General features: G+C 33.3%; 2 protein-coding genes across 3 annotated transcripts; one reads left to right on the forward strand and one right to left on the reverse strand.

Moving 5' to 3' along the window:
- The first annotated feature begins 987 nt into the window (after positions 1 to 987).
- On the forward strand, positions 988 to 3,073 carry LOC7470386 (7-deoxyloganetin glucosyltransferase). Of its 2 annotated transcripts, none has more exons than XM_002305467.4 (2): positions 988 to 1,719; positions 1,799 to 3,073. In XM_002305467.4, exons 1-2 carry the CDS (start codon positions 1,191 to 1,193, stop codon positions 2,713 to 2,715), a joined length of 1,446 nt encoding a protein of 481 aa, XP_002305503.2. In that variant the 5' UTR covers positions 988 to 1,190; the 3' UTR covers positions 2,716 to 3,073. The 2 variants fall into 2 exon arrangements, with proteins under 2 accessions (XP_002305503.2, XP_024454938.1); XM_024599170.2 differs by having other exon boundaries at positions 990 to 1,719; positions 1,802 to 3,073.
- Positions 3,074 to 11,849: 8,776 nt separating this feature from the next.
- LOC7470387 (auxin transporter-like protein 5) lies at positions 11,850 to 16,275 on the reverse strand. The gene is made up of 8 exons (XM_002306139.4): positions 15,881 to 16,275; positions 15,587 to 15,772; positions 15,326 to 15,438; positions 15,017 to 15,200; positions 14,675 to 14,772; positions 13,548 to 13,755; positions 13,174 to 13,431; positions 11,850 to 12,443 (listed from the first exon to the last, which is right to left on the reverse strand). The coding sequence occupies exons 1-8, from the start codon at positions 16,034 to 16,036 to the stop codon at positions 12,171 to 12,173; spliced, it is 1,476 nt and encodes a 491-aa protein (XP_002306175.1). The 5' UTR covers positions 16,037 to 16,275; the 3' UTR covers positions 11,850 to 12,170.
- Positions 16,276 to 16,583: the final 308 nt, after the last annotated feature.

The following is a 16,583-nucleotide window of genomic DNA, read 5'->3' on the forward strand; positions in this document are numbered from 1 at the left end:
GATAAAATCAGGAAAAAAAATTAATTACACAAAAGTATTGAAAAAATGAGGGTGAGAAAAAACATAATTAGAGGGATAAAAATTTTCAATTGGAGGGTTTAATTGAATTGAAAGAACAAAAAACTTTAACAAAAGTGTTAAGGAAAAAATTAGAAATTAAAAAAAAACAAGGATTGAAATGAAAAACCAAACACATGAGAAATTGTAATTGAATGACTAAATTGAAAAGAATAAAAACTTCTATAAATAAAAAAGGAACGAAACAAGAAATTCATAGAATGAAAAATGAAATTGAAAAGTAAGAAATGAAAAGGACAATAATGTACATTACCTGTGAGGAGAGAGAAAAGAAAAGAAAAAAATCAAACAACCATCGACAACAATTCACAACCGTCAGTTGCCACACATCACTCCAAAAGAAAAAGAACACGACAACGCATCTAGAAAAACGAAGGAATGCCAATTACATCAACCGGGTGAATGGCGTGGACGCTACCTACATGTTGGGGCATGCCGAGCATGCGCCTAAGCATTAAAAAATTTGAAAAAACCAAAATACCCCACTACCTCAACAATCACACAAAATATCCATATGAAAGTATAAAATTACCTTCAAATGCTAAGCTTATATTTTGTCTATTTAAAGTTAAAGATGTAATTGCATTATATATTAAAATTTGAACTCTCTAAAATATCATTATCGAGCAGCACAATAATTTTTTAATTCTAGGGATAAATATATATTTTTTCTATTAAAAAACTTATGATTCTATATTTTGTTGCTTTTAAGGGTGAAAGAATATCTTCGCAGTGAAAAAAAGAAGAAGACATCGACACTCATAGTCTATACGTTTATTTTTTAAAAACTAAAAGGCACAAAAGTGATTTTACTGTGCCCATGACATATTTTAATGTGTATTGGGTGTTTTAAGTAATTTTCACTCTTTTCAAACTAATTATAAATCAGGAAAAAATAATTTCATCATCAGATCTCTCAACTTTTGAAGTTCATTTTATTTTGTGTTGGCCCGATTGCAAGTAACCATACGGCCAGTTTGAAGTTAGGGTGCTCTATATATGTGCGTGTGTGAGAGAGAGTTGAAAACTTTCAACATTTCTATAAATCTCTCCTCTTCTTCTTTCATTCTGTCATTACTGTTGCATTTTGATTTACCCATATTACCAGCACAATGGAATCCAAGACAGGAGCTTATAATAGGCCTCATGCTGTGGTCATTCCAATTCCATTTCAAAGCCACATAAAAGCAATGCTTAAATTGGCAAAACTACTTCATCACAAAGGTTTTTACATAACCTTCGTCAACACAGAATTCAATCACAACCTTTTCCTGAGGTCAAGAGGCCCTCGTTCTCTAGATGGTTTGCCTGATTTTCGTTTTGAAACCATTCCTGATGGGCTCCCTCCTTCAGATGTTGAGGCCATGACCCAAGATGAAGCTTCTCTTTTCAACTCCATTACCAAAAATTTCCTGGCTTTCTTTCAACATCTTCTTGCCAAACTCAGAAAGAATAGCTTGTCTTCGAACTCTCCTTCAGTAACTTGTATTGTTTCTGATGGTTTCATGTCGTCATTCACCATCAAAGCTGCTGAAGAAATTGGAGTTCCTGTGGTCATGTCTTTTACCATGTCTGCCTGTGGCGTTATGGCATTTAAACAACTCAATACTCTAAGGGTCAAAGGGTTAACTCCACTTAAAGGTACTTACTTTGCAGCTGAAAATGTGTTTTTGAATTGGGGAGCTTGCTCTAAACTACAGTTTCATGTGTTTTTCTATAGCAGATGAGAGCTATCTTCACACAACTATTGACTGGATTCCAGGTATGAAAGATACATGCCTTATGGACTTTCCATTTGCTCGAAATACGAATCCAGATAACTATGCATTTAGATTCTTGATGGATAGTGTTGAGGGTGCCGTTAGGGCTTCTGCAATTATTGTTCATACCTTTGATGCATTAGAGCCAGATGTTTTGGATGGCCTGTCATCCATATTTCCTCATGTTTACGCCATTGGCCCTTACCAGTTACTTCTTAATCAAATTCCTGAAGATGGTTTAAGGTCTATTGGCTACAGTTTGAGGAAAGAGGAAGGAGATTGTCTCCAATGGCTAGACACTAAGGAACCCAAATCGGTGGTTTATGTGAATTTCGGCAGTTTAATAGTAATAAAAGCGGAACAGCTAGTTGAGTTTGCAATGGGACTGGCTAATAGCAAGCATCCATTCCTTTGGATAATAAGGTCAGATTTGGTTATCGGTGATGCTGCAATTTTGGCAGCTGAATTTGCAGGAAAAAATCAAGAACAATGTTATATTGCCAGTTGGTGTCAACAAGAAGAAGTACTAAATCATCCATCAGTGGGGGTTTTTTTAACTCATAGTGGTTGGAATTCAACTATTGAGAGCTTAGCTGCTGGAGTCCCAATGATTTGTTGGCCATTCTTTGCAGACCAACCAATGAATTGTAGATATACTTGCAAGGAATGGGGAATTGGCATGAAGATTGATGATATTGTCAAGAGGGAAGAAGTGGAGAAGCTTGTAAGAGAGCTAATGGAAGGAGAGAAGGGTGTGAAGATGAGGGAAAAGGCCACGGACTGGAAAAAATTGGCTGAAGAGGCAGCTGGACCAGATGGTTCATCATCCATTAGTATAGAGAAGTTGGTCAATGAAGTGCTTTTGTCAAACAATTAGTTTCTGACTTTTGACAGAGCTGGAAAAGTCAGGGAGGAATAGTTATGTATCTTGCTAGACTCTACTTTATAGTATAGATGCCCGCGCTTCGCAGCGGCCGTCTTTCTGGAGCCTCGGCGGAGTTTTGCAAATGGGCAAAATGACAAATGGTGTGTGTTTAGTTAGCGTACACAAAATTGTGTACGCCTCGTTTCAAATCAAGCAATGAGGACTGCAAGTAAAAAATGACAGAACATGTCTCGCTTGCTAGATCAACAATAACAGTGACAGAGTTGGAAAAGTCAGGGAGGAATAGTCATGTATCTTGCTGGTTTCTATTTGCTATAGGAAAAGAATAAAAAGAAAAGGAATTTTATTTTCTTGTCATGTCCTTAGATACAAAGATAGAATTGATTCAATCTTGAAGTTTCTTTCTGTCGATCTTGCTGTTATTTCCATATCTTGAGAATGGGATGCTTCTCTGTGTGATTTTGATTCGATTGAGAAAGCAAGGCAGAAGGTGAACTTGACGAACAGTACTAGGACTCTTAAAAGTCAAGGGCCACGACAAAATGTGATTACTGGTGACCCACTTCTGATTTTCCGAGCTCCATTTTAGTATTGTTGTGACAAATTGATTGGAGGATATTATCATTTTTGACCTTCGCTTTCTCCGAAGATTGAGACACGTAGAGATCATACAGGAGATATTTTTAAAAATAGCTAGACTAATAAAAATAATTTATAAATTAGTTGCATTGCTTATCAATTAGATTGTGATTCTCCCGTATCTTATTGAAATTTTGGAATTAAAGGTAGAGTTAAAAGAACTAGATCATTTTACGTGTAAGCTGCGGGTTAAATAAAAAAAAATTTAATGGAAAAAATATTTATATGTTGTTAATGTGTCTTTTAACTAAAAAAATAAAATTAAACTATAAGAGGATTGATCTTATATGATCCGGTTGATTTGATAGATTAAAAAACAACTCACACCATCCATAAAAAAATAATTTAACTTTAAAAATATCAAGACGACATTTATTTTAAAAAATTAACAAGACAATATATTAGTTCAACTTGGATTAACTTTGATTAACATGTCAAATACGCTACCTATGATAACCCTATAAAAAAAAATAAAAAAATATTAAACTTAATTCTCAATCAACCCAATATTGAAGGATGAAATTTAAAACAAAATTCAACAAAAAAAAATGAGTTGAATCAACTCGGGTTAACCTGTCAAATATATGTCATAAAACTGAGATAACTTTATAGAAAAAAAATAATTTTTTTTTATAAAACTCAATCCTCAATCAACTCAATGCTGAAGGGTGAAATTAAAAAGAAATAATTAAAAAAAAAGACATAAAAAAACAACCTAGTCAATCGACCAAACTCTTGACCCGGGTTATGAGATCAAGGTAATCTCATAGAATACAAATTGAAACAAATTATGAAGTCTAATTCCTAATCAACCCAATATTGAAGGATAAAGTTCAAAAAAATACAACTAAAAAACGGACAAAAAAACCCTAAGTCAAATGGCCTAAGCAGTCACTCGGGTCATAAGACTGTAATAACTGCATATAAAGCAAATAAGAAGATTATAAATCTCAATTCCTAATCAACCCAGTTTTGAAGAATTAAATTGAAAAAACAATAACAAAAAAATAACCCAAGTCAACCCGGGTTAATCTGTCAAACTCAGGTTAGAAGACTGAGATAATTTCATAGAAAACAATTCTAAAACAATTATAGAATTTAATTCCAAATCAACCCAATGTTAAATATAAATATGTCACATAAATATAATTTATTTATATAAAATATAAACGTAAAAAATTAAAAATATTTACAATAATCTCTTTGAAGTATTATAAAATTAAAATTAAATATTAAAAAATGAATTATTATTTTAAGAAATTTAACCAAACAATATAAAAAATAAGTGATAAGGTATTAATTAAAATTTAAATAAAAACATTAATTAAAAGTATTAGGCAAACTCGCTTGGCTAGGACCACATAACCTAGGTCCGTGCACTTGTATCTTTTATCTTTTAGGTTCTAAACGGATTCATCTGCTCCAATTATTTTTTTGTAAATGAACGAGAGGTCGTCCACTGGAATATATGATGCTTCATCATCTACACCAATTTATGGTTACCTCTAGTGATTAAAAAATTCAAGTTTGAGTTTTGGGACCTTAAAAACTTATTTTCAACCTTTTTAATCTAAAAAACCTTTGCAAATCTATTTTTAATCTCAAAATAACCTTTAATCTCTCTAGAAAATAAAAATTAAACAAATAAAAATACATAAACAATCCCAATCTACCTTTTCTATTATGATTAGAGGGTAATATCACCTTCATCGAACTTTCCTAAAAAAAACAAACCAATTAACACCAAGATTATCCTTTGTTGTGACTAGAATGTTCACACCCAACCACTTTCTCTTCCTTAATATTTTTTGATTATTTTTTCTCTTATCTCTTAACATCCAGAAATTGAAATGGAAAACAAATTAAGCTTGAGACCAAAATTTGAAATGCTAAAATAACAGGAGATTAATGAAAAACTACACAAAGAAAATATAAGTTTTCCATGCCAATATCCAAATGGGATTTGTTTTGTTACATTTTATCATTGTTATTTTAATTTCTATATTTAGCTACAAGATTTATTTTGCAAAATTGGTATTTAAGCCATAACGAAAATATCCTTGGAATACCCTTCGACACTTTGTATATGTAAGAAAATACAAATTGAAATAAATATCAACATATAAAACCAAGCTAATATAATTTGAGAGGATAAAATTGCAATTAAAAAAATTCAATGACTGAAATGCAAGAAATAAAATGGGGTTTTACTGTTTATATTAATAATAAAACCTCCTTTTGTTTTAGTACTAGATCATTACTTGCGCTACGCTACAAGTTTGATCAAATTTTTTTTTTAATGTGAAAAGAATATTTAGGTGTTGTTAATGTGTTTTTTTTTTTAAAAAAAAAACTATATAAGGATTGATCTTATATGATCTGGTCGACTTGACAAGCTCAAAGATAATACACATGATTGATAAAAAAGCAATTTGACTTAAAAAAATCAGGTTGATATTTTTTAAAAAACATTGAAATGAAAACATATTAGATCGATCTGAATCAACTTTAATCTATCAAACCCTCTACCCAGGTCATGAGATCATGATAACCCTATAGAAATCAAATAAAATTTTTTTATTAAATCCAATTCTCAATCAATACATTGTTGAATGATGAAATTTAAAACAAAATTCAACTAAAAAAATGAGTCGAGTCAACTAGTGTTAACTTACCAAACATGGATCATAAGATAAGGATAACCCCATAGAAAACAAGTCAAAAAAAATTATAAAACTTAATCACTAATTAACCCAATGTTAAAGGGTAAAATTAAAAAATAATCAATTAAAAAAAGGACATAAAAAACCACATGAGATAAGCGACCAAACCAGCAACTCGGGTTAAGAGACTAGGATAATCTCATAGAATGCAAGCCGAAGTAAATTATGAAGCTTAATGCACAATCAACCCAGCATTAAAGGATAATTTTTTTTTAAAAAAAAATCTACTAAAAAAAGAACAAAAAAACTCAAGTCAACCTGCCTAACCTGTGACCTAGGTTATGAGACTTTAATAACCATATAGAAAGAGAATAAATAAGAAAAAAATAATCTAAATTCTCAATTAATCCAATTTTAAAGGATTAAATTGAAAAAAATGACCCGAGTCAACTGGGTTAACTTGTCAAATCCGAGTCAGAATATTGAGATAACTTTATAGAAAGGGTTTTGAAAAATAAATTATAGAGTCCGATTTTCAATCAACCCAATATTAAATGATGAAATTAAAAAAAATAATTAAAAAATAATTCATATCAACATGGTTAACCCGCAAAATTCGCTACCAGTGTTATAAGACTGAAATCATTCCATAAAAATAAAATCAAAACAAATTATAAAACTCTATACATTGGTTTAGGATAAAACTAATATATATATATATATATATATATATATATATATATATATATATATATATATATATATATTTGAAATAAAAAAAGGCCTCAAATATTTGAGGACAAAAAAATTTCCTTATGAGGAGCTTATGAATCATGCAACTTATAATCTCAAATTAGAGGAACTCACTGTTTTGAAGTAGTTGTCTCGCATATGGTTTTACTTTTACCTGGTGATGCATTCCTTTAAAGATCCCTGCTTGTTTTTTTTTTTTTTTTTTTTTTTTTTTTTTTTTTTTATGAGCAGCAATTAATCCTTGATACTCTCAATTATCTCCAGTAAATTATGTTGATGAAACAGGAAGAGCTTAAGTTATTAAACTTTGGTTCGGTCCAAAATCACGGTCATAAATTAGATATATTAATCTAAGTTAACTAGAATAAATTCATAATAATCTAGTTTTAAAAATAAATTAAAAAGTTAAAATTAAGTTTTGACCGACTTTAATCGTCGAATTGACTAGAATACACCAACTTGATTCTTACTCCATATAATTTCAAACTCAGCTCGTACTCATGATCTGGTTGATGGGTTACCGGATTAACTTGTTGGATAGGTTGGGTTTAACAACAATGGACCCAACAAGGCCTAACATAACAAGAAGAATGAGCTTACTTGATACACCTGAGATGTTTGAATCATTTATTATTATTTTTTTGTTTTTTAGTTTAATGTGGGTGTCCGGGTTAGCTTGCGCGCACCTCGACTAATCCCACGGGCCCTGAAGTTAACGACCATATAAGCCTCCAGTGGCCATCATATGAGCAACCACAAGGCTCGAACCTGAGACCACAGAGAGAGCAAACCTCTTGATCCCAAGTTCTTATCACTGGACCACCACCTAGATGGTTATTTGAATCATTTATTTGGTTTTACAAGTTCTGGCTTCTGCCACGCTTTATCATATTTTTCCTTTTCAATTGCCTACAAAAGGAATGATACGCCATCTCGGATTCACTGATATTTGTTTGATTTGAGCAGAATAGAGCTTAATACTACCTTAGTCAATCTGAATTGGACCTTGAAAAATCGAACCGAAACTGATGGTTGATTGCCCATGAAAGTTAGGCTTTGAAGACTGGGCTTGTAATTTCCATGAACCAGACAAAACCAATTGAAGTTTTTCGATAGAACCTCTTAATGATCATCTAATTCTATTACAAACAGCCTTTACCCACTACTAGTTTTTGTGTAGACTGTTCTGGGTAATTTGGTCTCTGACTCTCTGGGCCAATCCAACTAGTAGACTTATCAGTGCTGTCACTATTAACTAAAGCTTACCTAGCTAATTAAAGATATACACAGCGAATTATGGACCTTCATTAACGGGCATGCATTTATTTAATGCTTCTGTAAGTGCTGCAGGCTCCTTCATTGCGAAGGTAAAGCGGGAGTGTGCAGAGCGCAACAGTTTCATCACCCATCAAGTCCCCGTCGTGGCTGGTTAGCTAGGTTTACAGTCATGTTAGCACGTACGTATGATATGTATCAACGCAAATTGATATATATTTTTTTGGTTAAAAGGTAAAAGAAAGGGAAGTTTTTTCTTTCTTTCTTTCTTTGTGAAATGAAATCTATATACTTTTTATTGTGATCTATCTCTAATTAAAACAATCGAACATTTTTTTTTTGTATTATTTTTTACTTATTTTGGCACATCAACTAATATGTTGGTTCGTGTTCTGCCGTGATTAAATATATTAAAAATATGTAAAGTTTTTTTTTTGATAATATCATTAAACATAGCTAATTGGGTTAGTTTTAAAACCTCATGTCAAGTTCAATTAAAAAAAAAAGGAAAAAAAACACTCTATCAGACCCGTAAAACAAGGCAACTTGGGTTATTCTAGTAAATCTATAAACCATTTTAACCATTATAATTCATAGTGTAATGAGTATAAGTAAATAATAATTTTAAAAAATTAAAAAAATAATACACTGAAGATTACTAATGTAATTTAAAATTTATAGCTTTTATGTTAATGGAAAGGTTTGATCTGATGCTTTCCAGGCCTCTGGCGGTGGATGATGAATACGTATAACTAAATTAAGTCTTGAAATATAATCATCTCTTATACAGGGCTTGGTGATTGACTCTAAAGTGGCTAATCTGTTTCTTGGAAACAAAGTGGATAAATGTACCAGGAAACAATTCCAAAGTTATAGGAGACGGTGCTATCTTTCACCTAGCCCCGGCTCAATCCTCTATCACAGCGTTTTTATTTCAGGACATCTTCAACCTAGTCTAGATCAACTCCGAGCGTCCTGGTCTTAGCCTTCAATCCCATTCTTGGTTCAAGACGTACCGAATATATCTCTATTTCTTCAATCCTTCAATCCCATTCTTGGTCTTGGGTCCATTGAAGCCCGAGTTTCCCCGCACCTGAGACTCTAGTCCGCCCTCACCTTTGGACTTTGGAGTGGCTTGTATCCAATCCCTCACCAACCCGAGTGTCTCAGATTCAGTCTCGACCAAAGTACCAGATTAAAATTGTAAAAACAAGCTTTGAAAACCAATTCTTTTAGTTTTCAAGTGATTTGCAAAAGTTTGTTGTCAATTTTTATCCATTGAAAACAACATTTTTTTATATCTTGGTTTCAATTCCTAAATAATAATAATAATAATAATAAAATAGAAAACAAAATTAATACAAAACAACAATAAATTTTATGGTGTCTATAGACCTTTGGTTTGTTGTCAATTTACATCCTGTTAGTTATCTCTTGGGGTCATTTTATTTTTTAAAATAGATATAAATAGAAAAGAAAAATTTTAGATAAAGATATTTTTATTATTTTTTGGGGGTCATTAATTTTATTTTACCTCTTATTTTTATCTCTGTTTTTTTTTTTTAAGGTGAGTATCAAGAGTAACTAATAGGATGTTACTAATAACTCATTAAATACAATAATATTTTCCTAAAAAATAGTTAAATTAACAAAGTTTATTATGAAAAATAACAAAATATTTTTTCCAGCTGCATTACAGAGCCTGTAGCATTTTAATTAAATGCAACTTTAGCCCCTGAAAATCACAAAAATATAGATTCTGATTTAGAAATCAAGAATGTTTTTACTCCATCCTTGTTCAAGAAATTTAAAATTCACTTTTCATCACCACCTTCAACCAGTTGTCAATTAAACTAGATCATTTTTAAAACTTCGTTTGAGAATGTAGTACAAATCATATTTTCTAAAAATTAATTTTTTTTGTTTTAATAAAAATTAATATTTTTTATGTTTTAGATCGTTTTAATGCGCTTATCTCATAAATGATTTTTAAAATATAAAAAAAATATTATTTTAATACATTTTGACACTAAAAGTACTTTGAAAAATAACTGCAACCATACTTTAAACTTTAAAGTAGCTTTCTGCATATGCATAAACGAAATCATCTTGTTGGATATTGTTAATGCAATTCTTAAATTCTCTCTGGTTTTTTTATTTTACTATGAATTTGAGAAGCAAAAGACATTTTAACAGAACTTGATTACTCGCTAATTGAACAAGGTACGATTAGAGTTCTGGTTTTTCAATCGCTTGATTCGAAACAACTAAAACCAAGAAGAATGTCTCCCTCACATATATTATTGTCTTCTTCTCTGTCGAATGAAGGAGGGAACCATGTAAGAACCTAACCAATCTTTACAGAAAAGATTCGAAGCTTTGTTTTTTCATGGGCTCGCATGCTCTTATAAAGGGATCTTGGTCTGTCATAAAAGGTAACTTTGAGCAACTTTGTGACTGTGCTGTTATAAGCTTTATAAAATCGATGGCAGATTATAATTACATTCCTGCATCACACACTACATGGTATCCAGTTCTAGCAGCCTTTTGCTATCAAAAAATTGAGCTACAGTTAGCTTTCAATCCTTGCGTCATCCATCCATCTTATCATCAAGTCAAGTCACCCTCTCCTATCATGGAACGAGCTCGGTGTAGTTTGCATAGAAAGTAACAAGGTCGTGACTTTGCTGCATGACATATCATTTTCAAGATCGATCTCAACACCCCCGTGGCTTGTTCCGGGGGGGAAACCGGAGGTAATTTAAGGCAACGTGAAAAACTGATTAGTCATTCTCAGTCCGTGAAAAATCGATACACTAATTGTCATGAAAATTCAGAGAAATAAACTAATTAATTTGACGAGGCATCGTGGAGAATAGATGAGGAAAAGAACAATTCCAGTTCTACGCTGTAGATTGAAGAAGAACGTTCTATTTAATCCTCAATTTACAAGTCTCAGCGGCCCGAATTGATGGTTATATGAGATGATGGATTTCCTTCTTGGCCACCGGAATTTCAATATTTCATCATATCATGGGTAGTAAAATTAGGAATTTTTTTTTGAAAAATAGCATAGTTTGCTAAAAGTTTTGGGAAATAACATAAATTAAAAAAACATTTGGAAAATAGCACAGTGTAAACATATTCACATTTTAAAATATTATTTTTGTATATAATCGCTATTTTAAATAGTACTTGTTTAATTAATCAAAATATACAGGGGCATGGCTAGAGTGAAATAGGGAGGAGCTAGGGGCACAGGGGAAAAAAAAGAGGGTAAAAAATAGAAATAAAGGAAAAGGGACCTGGCCACGAATCAACATAAACTATATGTAGTGTCTTATTGAACAAACCCTTAAATATAAGGATAAAATTGTGTGTTTTAGGAGGGCCTTGATTAAAAGTATTCTTAAATAGAAGGATGAAAATGCACAATATAAAAGGCAGGGGGGGGAGCTGACCCTTTAGAATAAGTGTAACTCAGCCCTTCGAAACATATATAGTTTTGACTAGACCAAATACATGAAAATTAGCCCGAAAACTCTACCTGACAGCAAACAAAAAAAAACAAGTCTTCGCTGATCAGTCGTCTTTATTTCCATGTAGTCTCTGTTATAACTTATTTGGCATCATTATTCATTCTCACAAATTAAGACCTCTAATTAGGTGAGACAACCTTAAGTTTTTAGAGGGTCTATTCAAAGATATCCCCTTTAATGACTGTTTCTTGACTCCTGCAGAAGGATGCTGGAGGAGAATGACAATGGTTGGAGGTAGGATCTTGGCTAAGGGAGGTGCGAAACATTTTGGCATCTCATATCTAAATTTAAAAAATGTTAAAAACTTTCTTGCTACTGCTTTTTTTCCCTCCTTGTAGAACACAAAACAACTCTCTAAGCAGATTAAAGACAGAGAATGATTACAAAAACAGGATGGAACGTGTTTGTTTTATGAGTACATGACAAATTTGACTAGCCAACCACGTTATGAGTTTTCTACCCTCTCTGTCCACGGCCTATCGAGCAAGCTGATTAAGATGGCAAGGCCCTTGATCAAAGGGTGGAGTGGAGATGAATATGGGAACTTCGGAGTAAGCAATTTCTTATGCGGCCAAAATCAAGGGGTGCGAGTATGGTTTTGTGGGTGGTGAAGGGGCGGAGGAGCTGCTGTGGCATTGAGGTGTGGCAATGGTGGTGGCAGTGTCTGAGGTGGGCATTGGTAACACTTTGTGAAGAGCCCAAAAGTATCAATTTGGTGTATGAAATTTGTCATGCTAGCCCATCCACCGAATCCGAACCCAACAATCAGCACCCACACCACCACAAATGTATTGATCATGTACGCTCCTACCCATCTTCCCGTGTACTTTGATGGCTGCTCCACTGCATTCTGCAATCACAACGATTAATCACAAAAACAGAAAGTCACACAGTGTCCAAATTGAAATTTCGAGTCCAGTATGAACGTATTGAGACTTCCTGTTCTTGTGGGACTTCTATTTATATGTTACTGCTTGTAGTTGTACAGAAGAAAAAGGTGCATCAAGAGAGACAATTTAATAGAGTAGAAACAACAAGATATGAAGAATCTCAGGTACGAATAGATACTCTGAGACGCCTGCGTTTTTGCAAGCCGATTCCCAAAACAATCGTTAACCATATTTTGCTTCTCCCTTTCCAATTATTAAATTTAAATCTAGTAAATGATAAAATATACTTTTCATCCTTTTAAATTCATCAATAATTCAACATATAATTATATATGACTTCGCAATATGATCATAATCATATCATTATCCGTTTAGGAGAAAGATCCGGGTCTGGTCTGCTAGGAAGTGACCACACGCTACCACTCTGCATTTCTTGATGTTTACTCATCGCCATCATCCCTAGTTAATAAAAAGATTTGGACAGGCTTAAATATTGAATTTTAATTCTTTCACTAGCTACTACTGTTCAGTCAAGCTTCGACATCATTTGGAGTCTGACAAAAGCAGGCATTTCAGCCTGCTAGCATCCTCTGGCTAATTTGCTGGCTTCTCCATGTTTAGGTTTAGTTCTAAGAGATGAGTGGACAGCAAAGTAAAGCAGTACCATTAGGAGTGAAGAAGGTGGAGTACCTCTCTTGCAGCAGATGATTTGAAGGTGAACATGTGGGCTAGGGCAGGGATGATATAGACCGTGAAGCTAACAAGGAGTGATCCAACAGAGGAATTGATAGGTCCAAAGAATGGGAAGATGATAGCTAAAAACCAAATGGGAATAACCACAGGCAATCTAGCGGCAGCCCTTTTGCACAAGCTCTTGCATTCATGCATCCCTATCGCTTTCTCCCACACAAAGTACAACGGTGTGCATGCAAACCCAAATGTAATAAACTGCAAACACATGAAAGAAACACTACTTCGTTATTTATGTATGTGTGTGTGTGTGTGTGTGTGTACACTTAAGTATAAATATACGTATACATAAATGCATGTGTACAGGTGCGTGCCTGGTGGATGAGCATTAAAATGACAGCCATGTCTCTGGAGGAAGATCTTGGGAGGAGAGCAAAGGCATTGGAGTGATTGAGAAGCATGTCACCAAATGCCCAGTATACTGCTGCTCCTGAGGGAAGTGTCAAAGTCAGAACATACAGAGTAGCCAGTAAGTATATGGCCTTGAATTTCTGAGGCTTCCACATAGCGTGCATGATTTCCCTGTCACACCAAAATTCATTTCTTTAGTTAATTTAATTGTTTTGTAATACTTTAGTTAAATTAATAAAATTTCTATTATTTTTTCCTTCTGGTACATCTCTGAGCCAGATCCAAATTTCTTTTGAGTCTGAGTAAATTTGAATTGGGACTAATTGAGTGGTAATTTTTTCTGTACTTCACCTCATCCCATTTTGTTCCTAGCTTATTAGCTATTGAAAAGCCCATTTACAAAATCTAGCAATGATCTTAGTTCCCAACAGTAATCAGCTTTTAGGACAAATTCCAGGACAACTAAAACATTTGAAATCAAAAGATCAGGAATTTAATGAAGTTCTTGCATTAATTGAGCAGTAAAGGAGTCACTGGACAGTTGTCTTTTTCCTTCTCAGCCAGAAATCTAGCACAGGAATCCCTGCTAAAACTGGACCCCTCCTGGCATCTTCTAGTGATAAAAGCAAAAGAAACAAGTAGAAAAGATGATTGGCTTCGGTAGATGTAAAGTTTTTTTTTTTTACTGTAACATATTAAAATAATATTTTTTTTTTATTTTTAGTTTACTGTAACATAAATAAGTAAAGTTATTAAACCTGCTATAATAGGTTCAGGGAAACAGAGAGCCTCCACGTCTAAGAAGGGCAATTTGAGCATTAAAAAATTAGCCATAAAAGCTCATACTCAGAGGTTGGCCATTAGATGATCACTCGAACAGATAATGTCCTGGCAATCGAAGGATCAGTCATTTTCACAGTGACGTTAAGCCCTTCATTTTATCCTCTTAAATTTTATCCCTTTTTCCCGTTTACTTTTATGACCAAGTTCAAAAGAAAAGACATTAATTAACACAATTCATAGAAATTCAGAAACATTAATTCTGTAAATAACGTAGAAGACACGAACTATAAATCTCGGTTTGTCTTACACAGTAACGGCATGTCCCCCAAATGTGTAGAGAATGTTTGTGGCCCCAGTGAAATATAGCACCATTTTTGTTGGACCCGAATGCTTAACACCCTCCACCTACACATGATGATTCCATTCATTACCATCATCAACACATTATAATATCAATTAAGAGCTTAATATAACAAAACATTATTCTAATTCTTGACAAGAAAGGATTTGGTTTAACAGAGTTCAAAGACAAATAGCATGTGAAGGGCACGTTGTCCTAATGTGATGGGAAACGTGTCATATATGGCTCTATTGCATGCAATCTTAGCTCGGTGCTTAAAATAATAAAATGGTGGGAGAAAATAGCTACCTGGCCATGAAGGAGGGAAGCAATGGTGAGGTACCAAGCGGTGTAAGTAGTCATAATAAGACCAAGAAATGACCAGATTCTGTAATTGTGAAATGAAGGGATGAACACTGTGGTAGCGCAACAAGCCCCAAAGATGTAAGTCCAGGTCCTCTTGTCTAGATTATCATTTATGTAATATATGTTGCTGCAACAAAATTAAAGAAACCCAATGGTCAGGCTGGTGATTCTTTGCCGTGGAGAGTTCCATATTTAACTATTGAAATGATGATAAAGATGATTAAAGAAGGGGTAGGTTTTTGTAGCCCGAACCTTGCACAGGCTATGAGTTGAATGACAGATCCAAACAGAAGAAAAGTGCAGTTAAATGCCAAACCCACGTTCCTCCAATATTTTCCAAGGAGTCCATCAAGAACTTCAAACCACTGCTTGGTTGATGATAATAAAATTAATACACAGAAAAACATGGTAACCCATGTTAAGACATGGATTTGATCAACAAGTTGAAAGAGTTTAAGAAAACTTTGTCTTGTATTCTCTGTATGTGTAGAGAGTGAAAATTAATTTACTAACCTGGATGACATGGTTCCTGAAATCAACCTTCTCTCTTTCTTTTCTTGTTCTGTATTCTACATAGAGTATGCTGATTAGATAAGCTGTCCAACTGCCCAGCAATCCATAGAAGAGCTGAAAGCAGATGCCTGATACCATCCCTAGTTGAGAAAACGAGTATGGTAATGTAAGCAATACTTGAGCCACCTGGGAAAAAGAATTAAGAACAAGCAAGCAAGCAAACTGATTAACAAAAAACTTACTATGCTAAAATAAAATTAATGAAAGATTGTAAGTAGGAAATGCATATAAAACCTGGTTTGAAGCACAGCTAAACCAGGCATCATAAACAGAACCACCATGCCATAAGAACTTAGAAAATCGTGTTTTCATGTCGTTAGGCTTCCCTTCAGTCTCCATCTCCACATAGTTACCTACTATCGCTGTCTCCACAACCTTATCAGCAGCCATTGCTCTCTCTATCTCTCTCTCACACACACTTGTTATTAGTTCAAGTGGTGACTATGTAGATATAGCAGTAGTAACTGCGATAGATAGTGTGTCAATAGTAGTAAAGAAGGTTTCTGAGATTAGAAATGGAAGTGAAGAGAAGCATGTCTTAGTAGTGGCATATATAGATAAGACAGGAGAGGTATTCTTGAAGGTTGGGAAAGGCTGAGTTGAAAGGTATTTTAGATAATCGGGGTTTTGGGAAGAGATCGTCCTATCAACTTTTTGGAGCTTAAAGTTAATGTTTTTTTTAAGAGATATTATGTTTTTAAGCACCCTTTTCTGAGTATGGTTTTGCTAGTGATTTTTATTAGGTTGTTCAAGTTGGTTCGTGGATATATCAAATTCTCATCATGTAGAATTAGATTTGTGTGTTTATTGTTTTTGTGAAACAGAGTATATTTTAGAAATATATTTTTATTTTAAAATATATTACAATGTTTTTTTATGAATAAATAATTTTTTATATTAACATGTTAAAATCATAAAAAACAATAATTTAATTATT

The sequence above is a fragment of the Populus trichocarpa genome, chromosome 4, assembly GCF_000002775.5.
Source record: "Populus trichocarpa isolate Nisqually-1 chromosome 4, P.trichocarpa_v4.1, whole genome shotgun sequence".
NCBI classification, from domain to species: Eukaryota; Viridiplantae; Streptophyta; class Magnoliopsida; order Malpighiales; family Salicaceae; genus Populus; species Populus trichocarpa.

Bases quoted from the DNA above. Each gene is read 5' to 3' on its own strand.
- LOC7470386 (XM_002305467.4), top strand. From the start codon at position 1,191: ATGGAATCCAAGACAGGAGCTTATAATAGGCCTCATGCTGTGGTCATT. The intron at 1,720-1,798 runs GTACTTACTTTG...GTTTTTCTATAG, and splicing joins AGGGTTAACTCCACTTAAAG to CAGATGAGAGCTATCTTCAC.
- LOC7470387 (XM_002306139.4), bottom strand. From the start codon at position 16,036: ATGGCTGCTGATAAGGTTGTGGAGACAGCGATAGTAGGTAACTATGTG. The intron at 15,201-15,325 runs GTTCGGGCTACA...ATTTTGTTGCAG, and splicing joins CAACTCATAGCCTGTGCAAG to CAACATATATTACATAAATG. The intron at 13,756-14,674 runs GTAAGACAAACC...TTGGTGTGACAG, and splicing joins GGGGGACATGCCGTTACTGT to GGAAATCATGCACGCTATGT.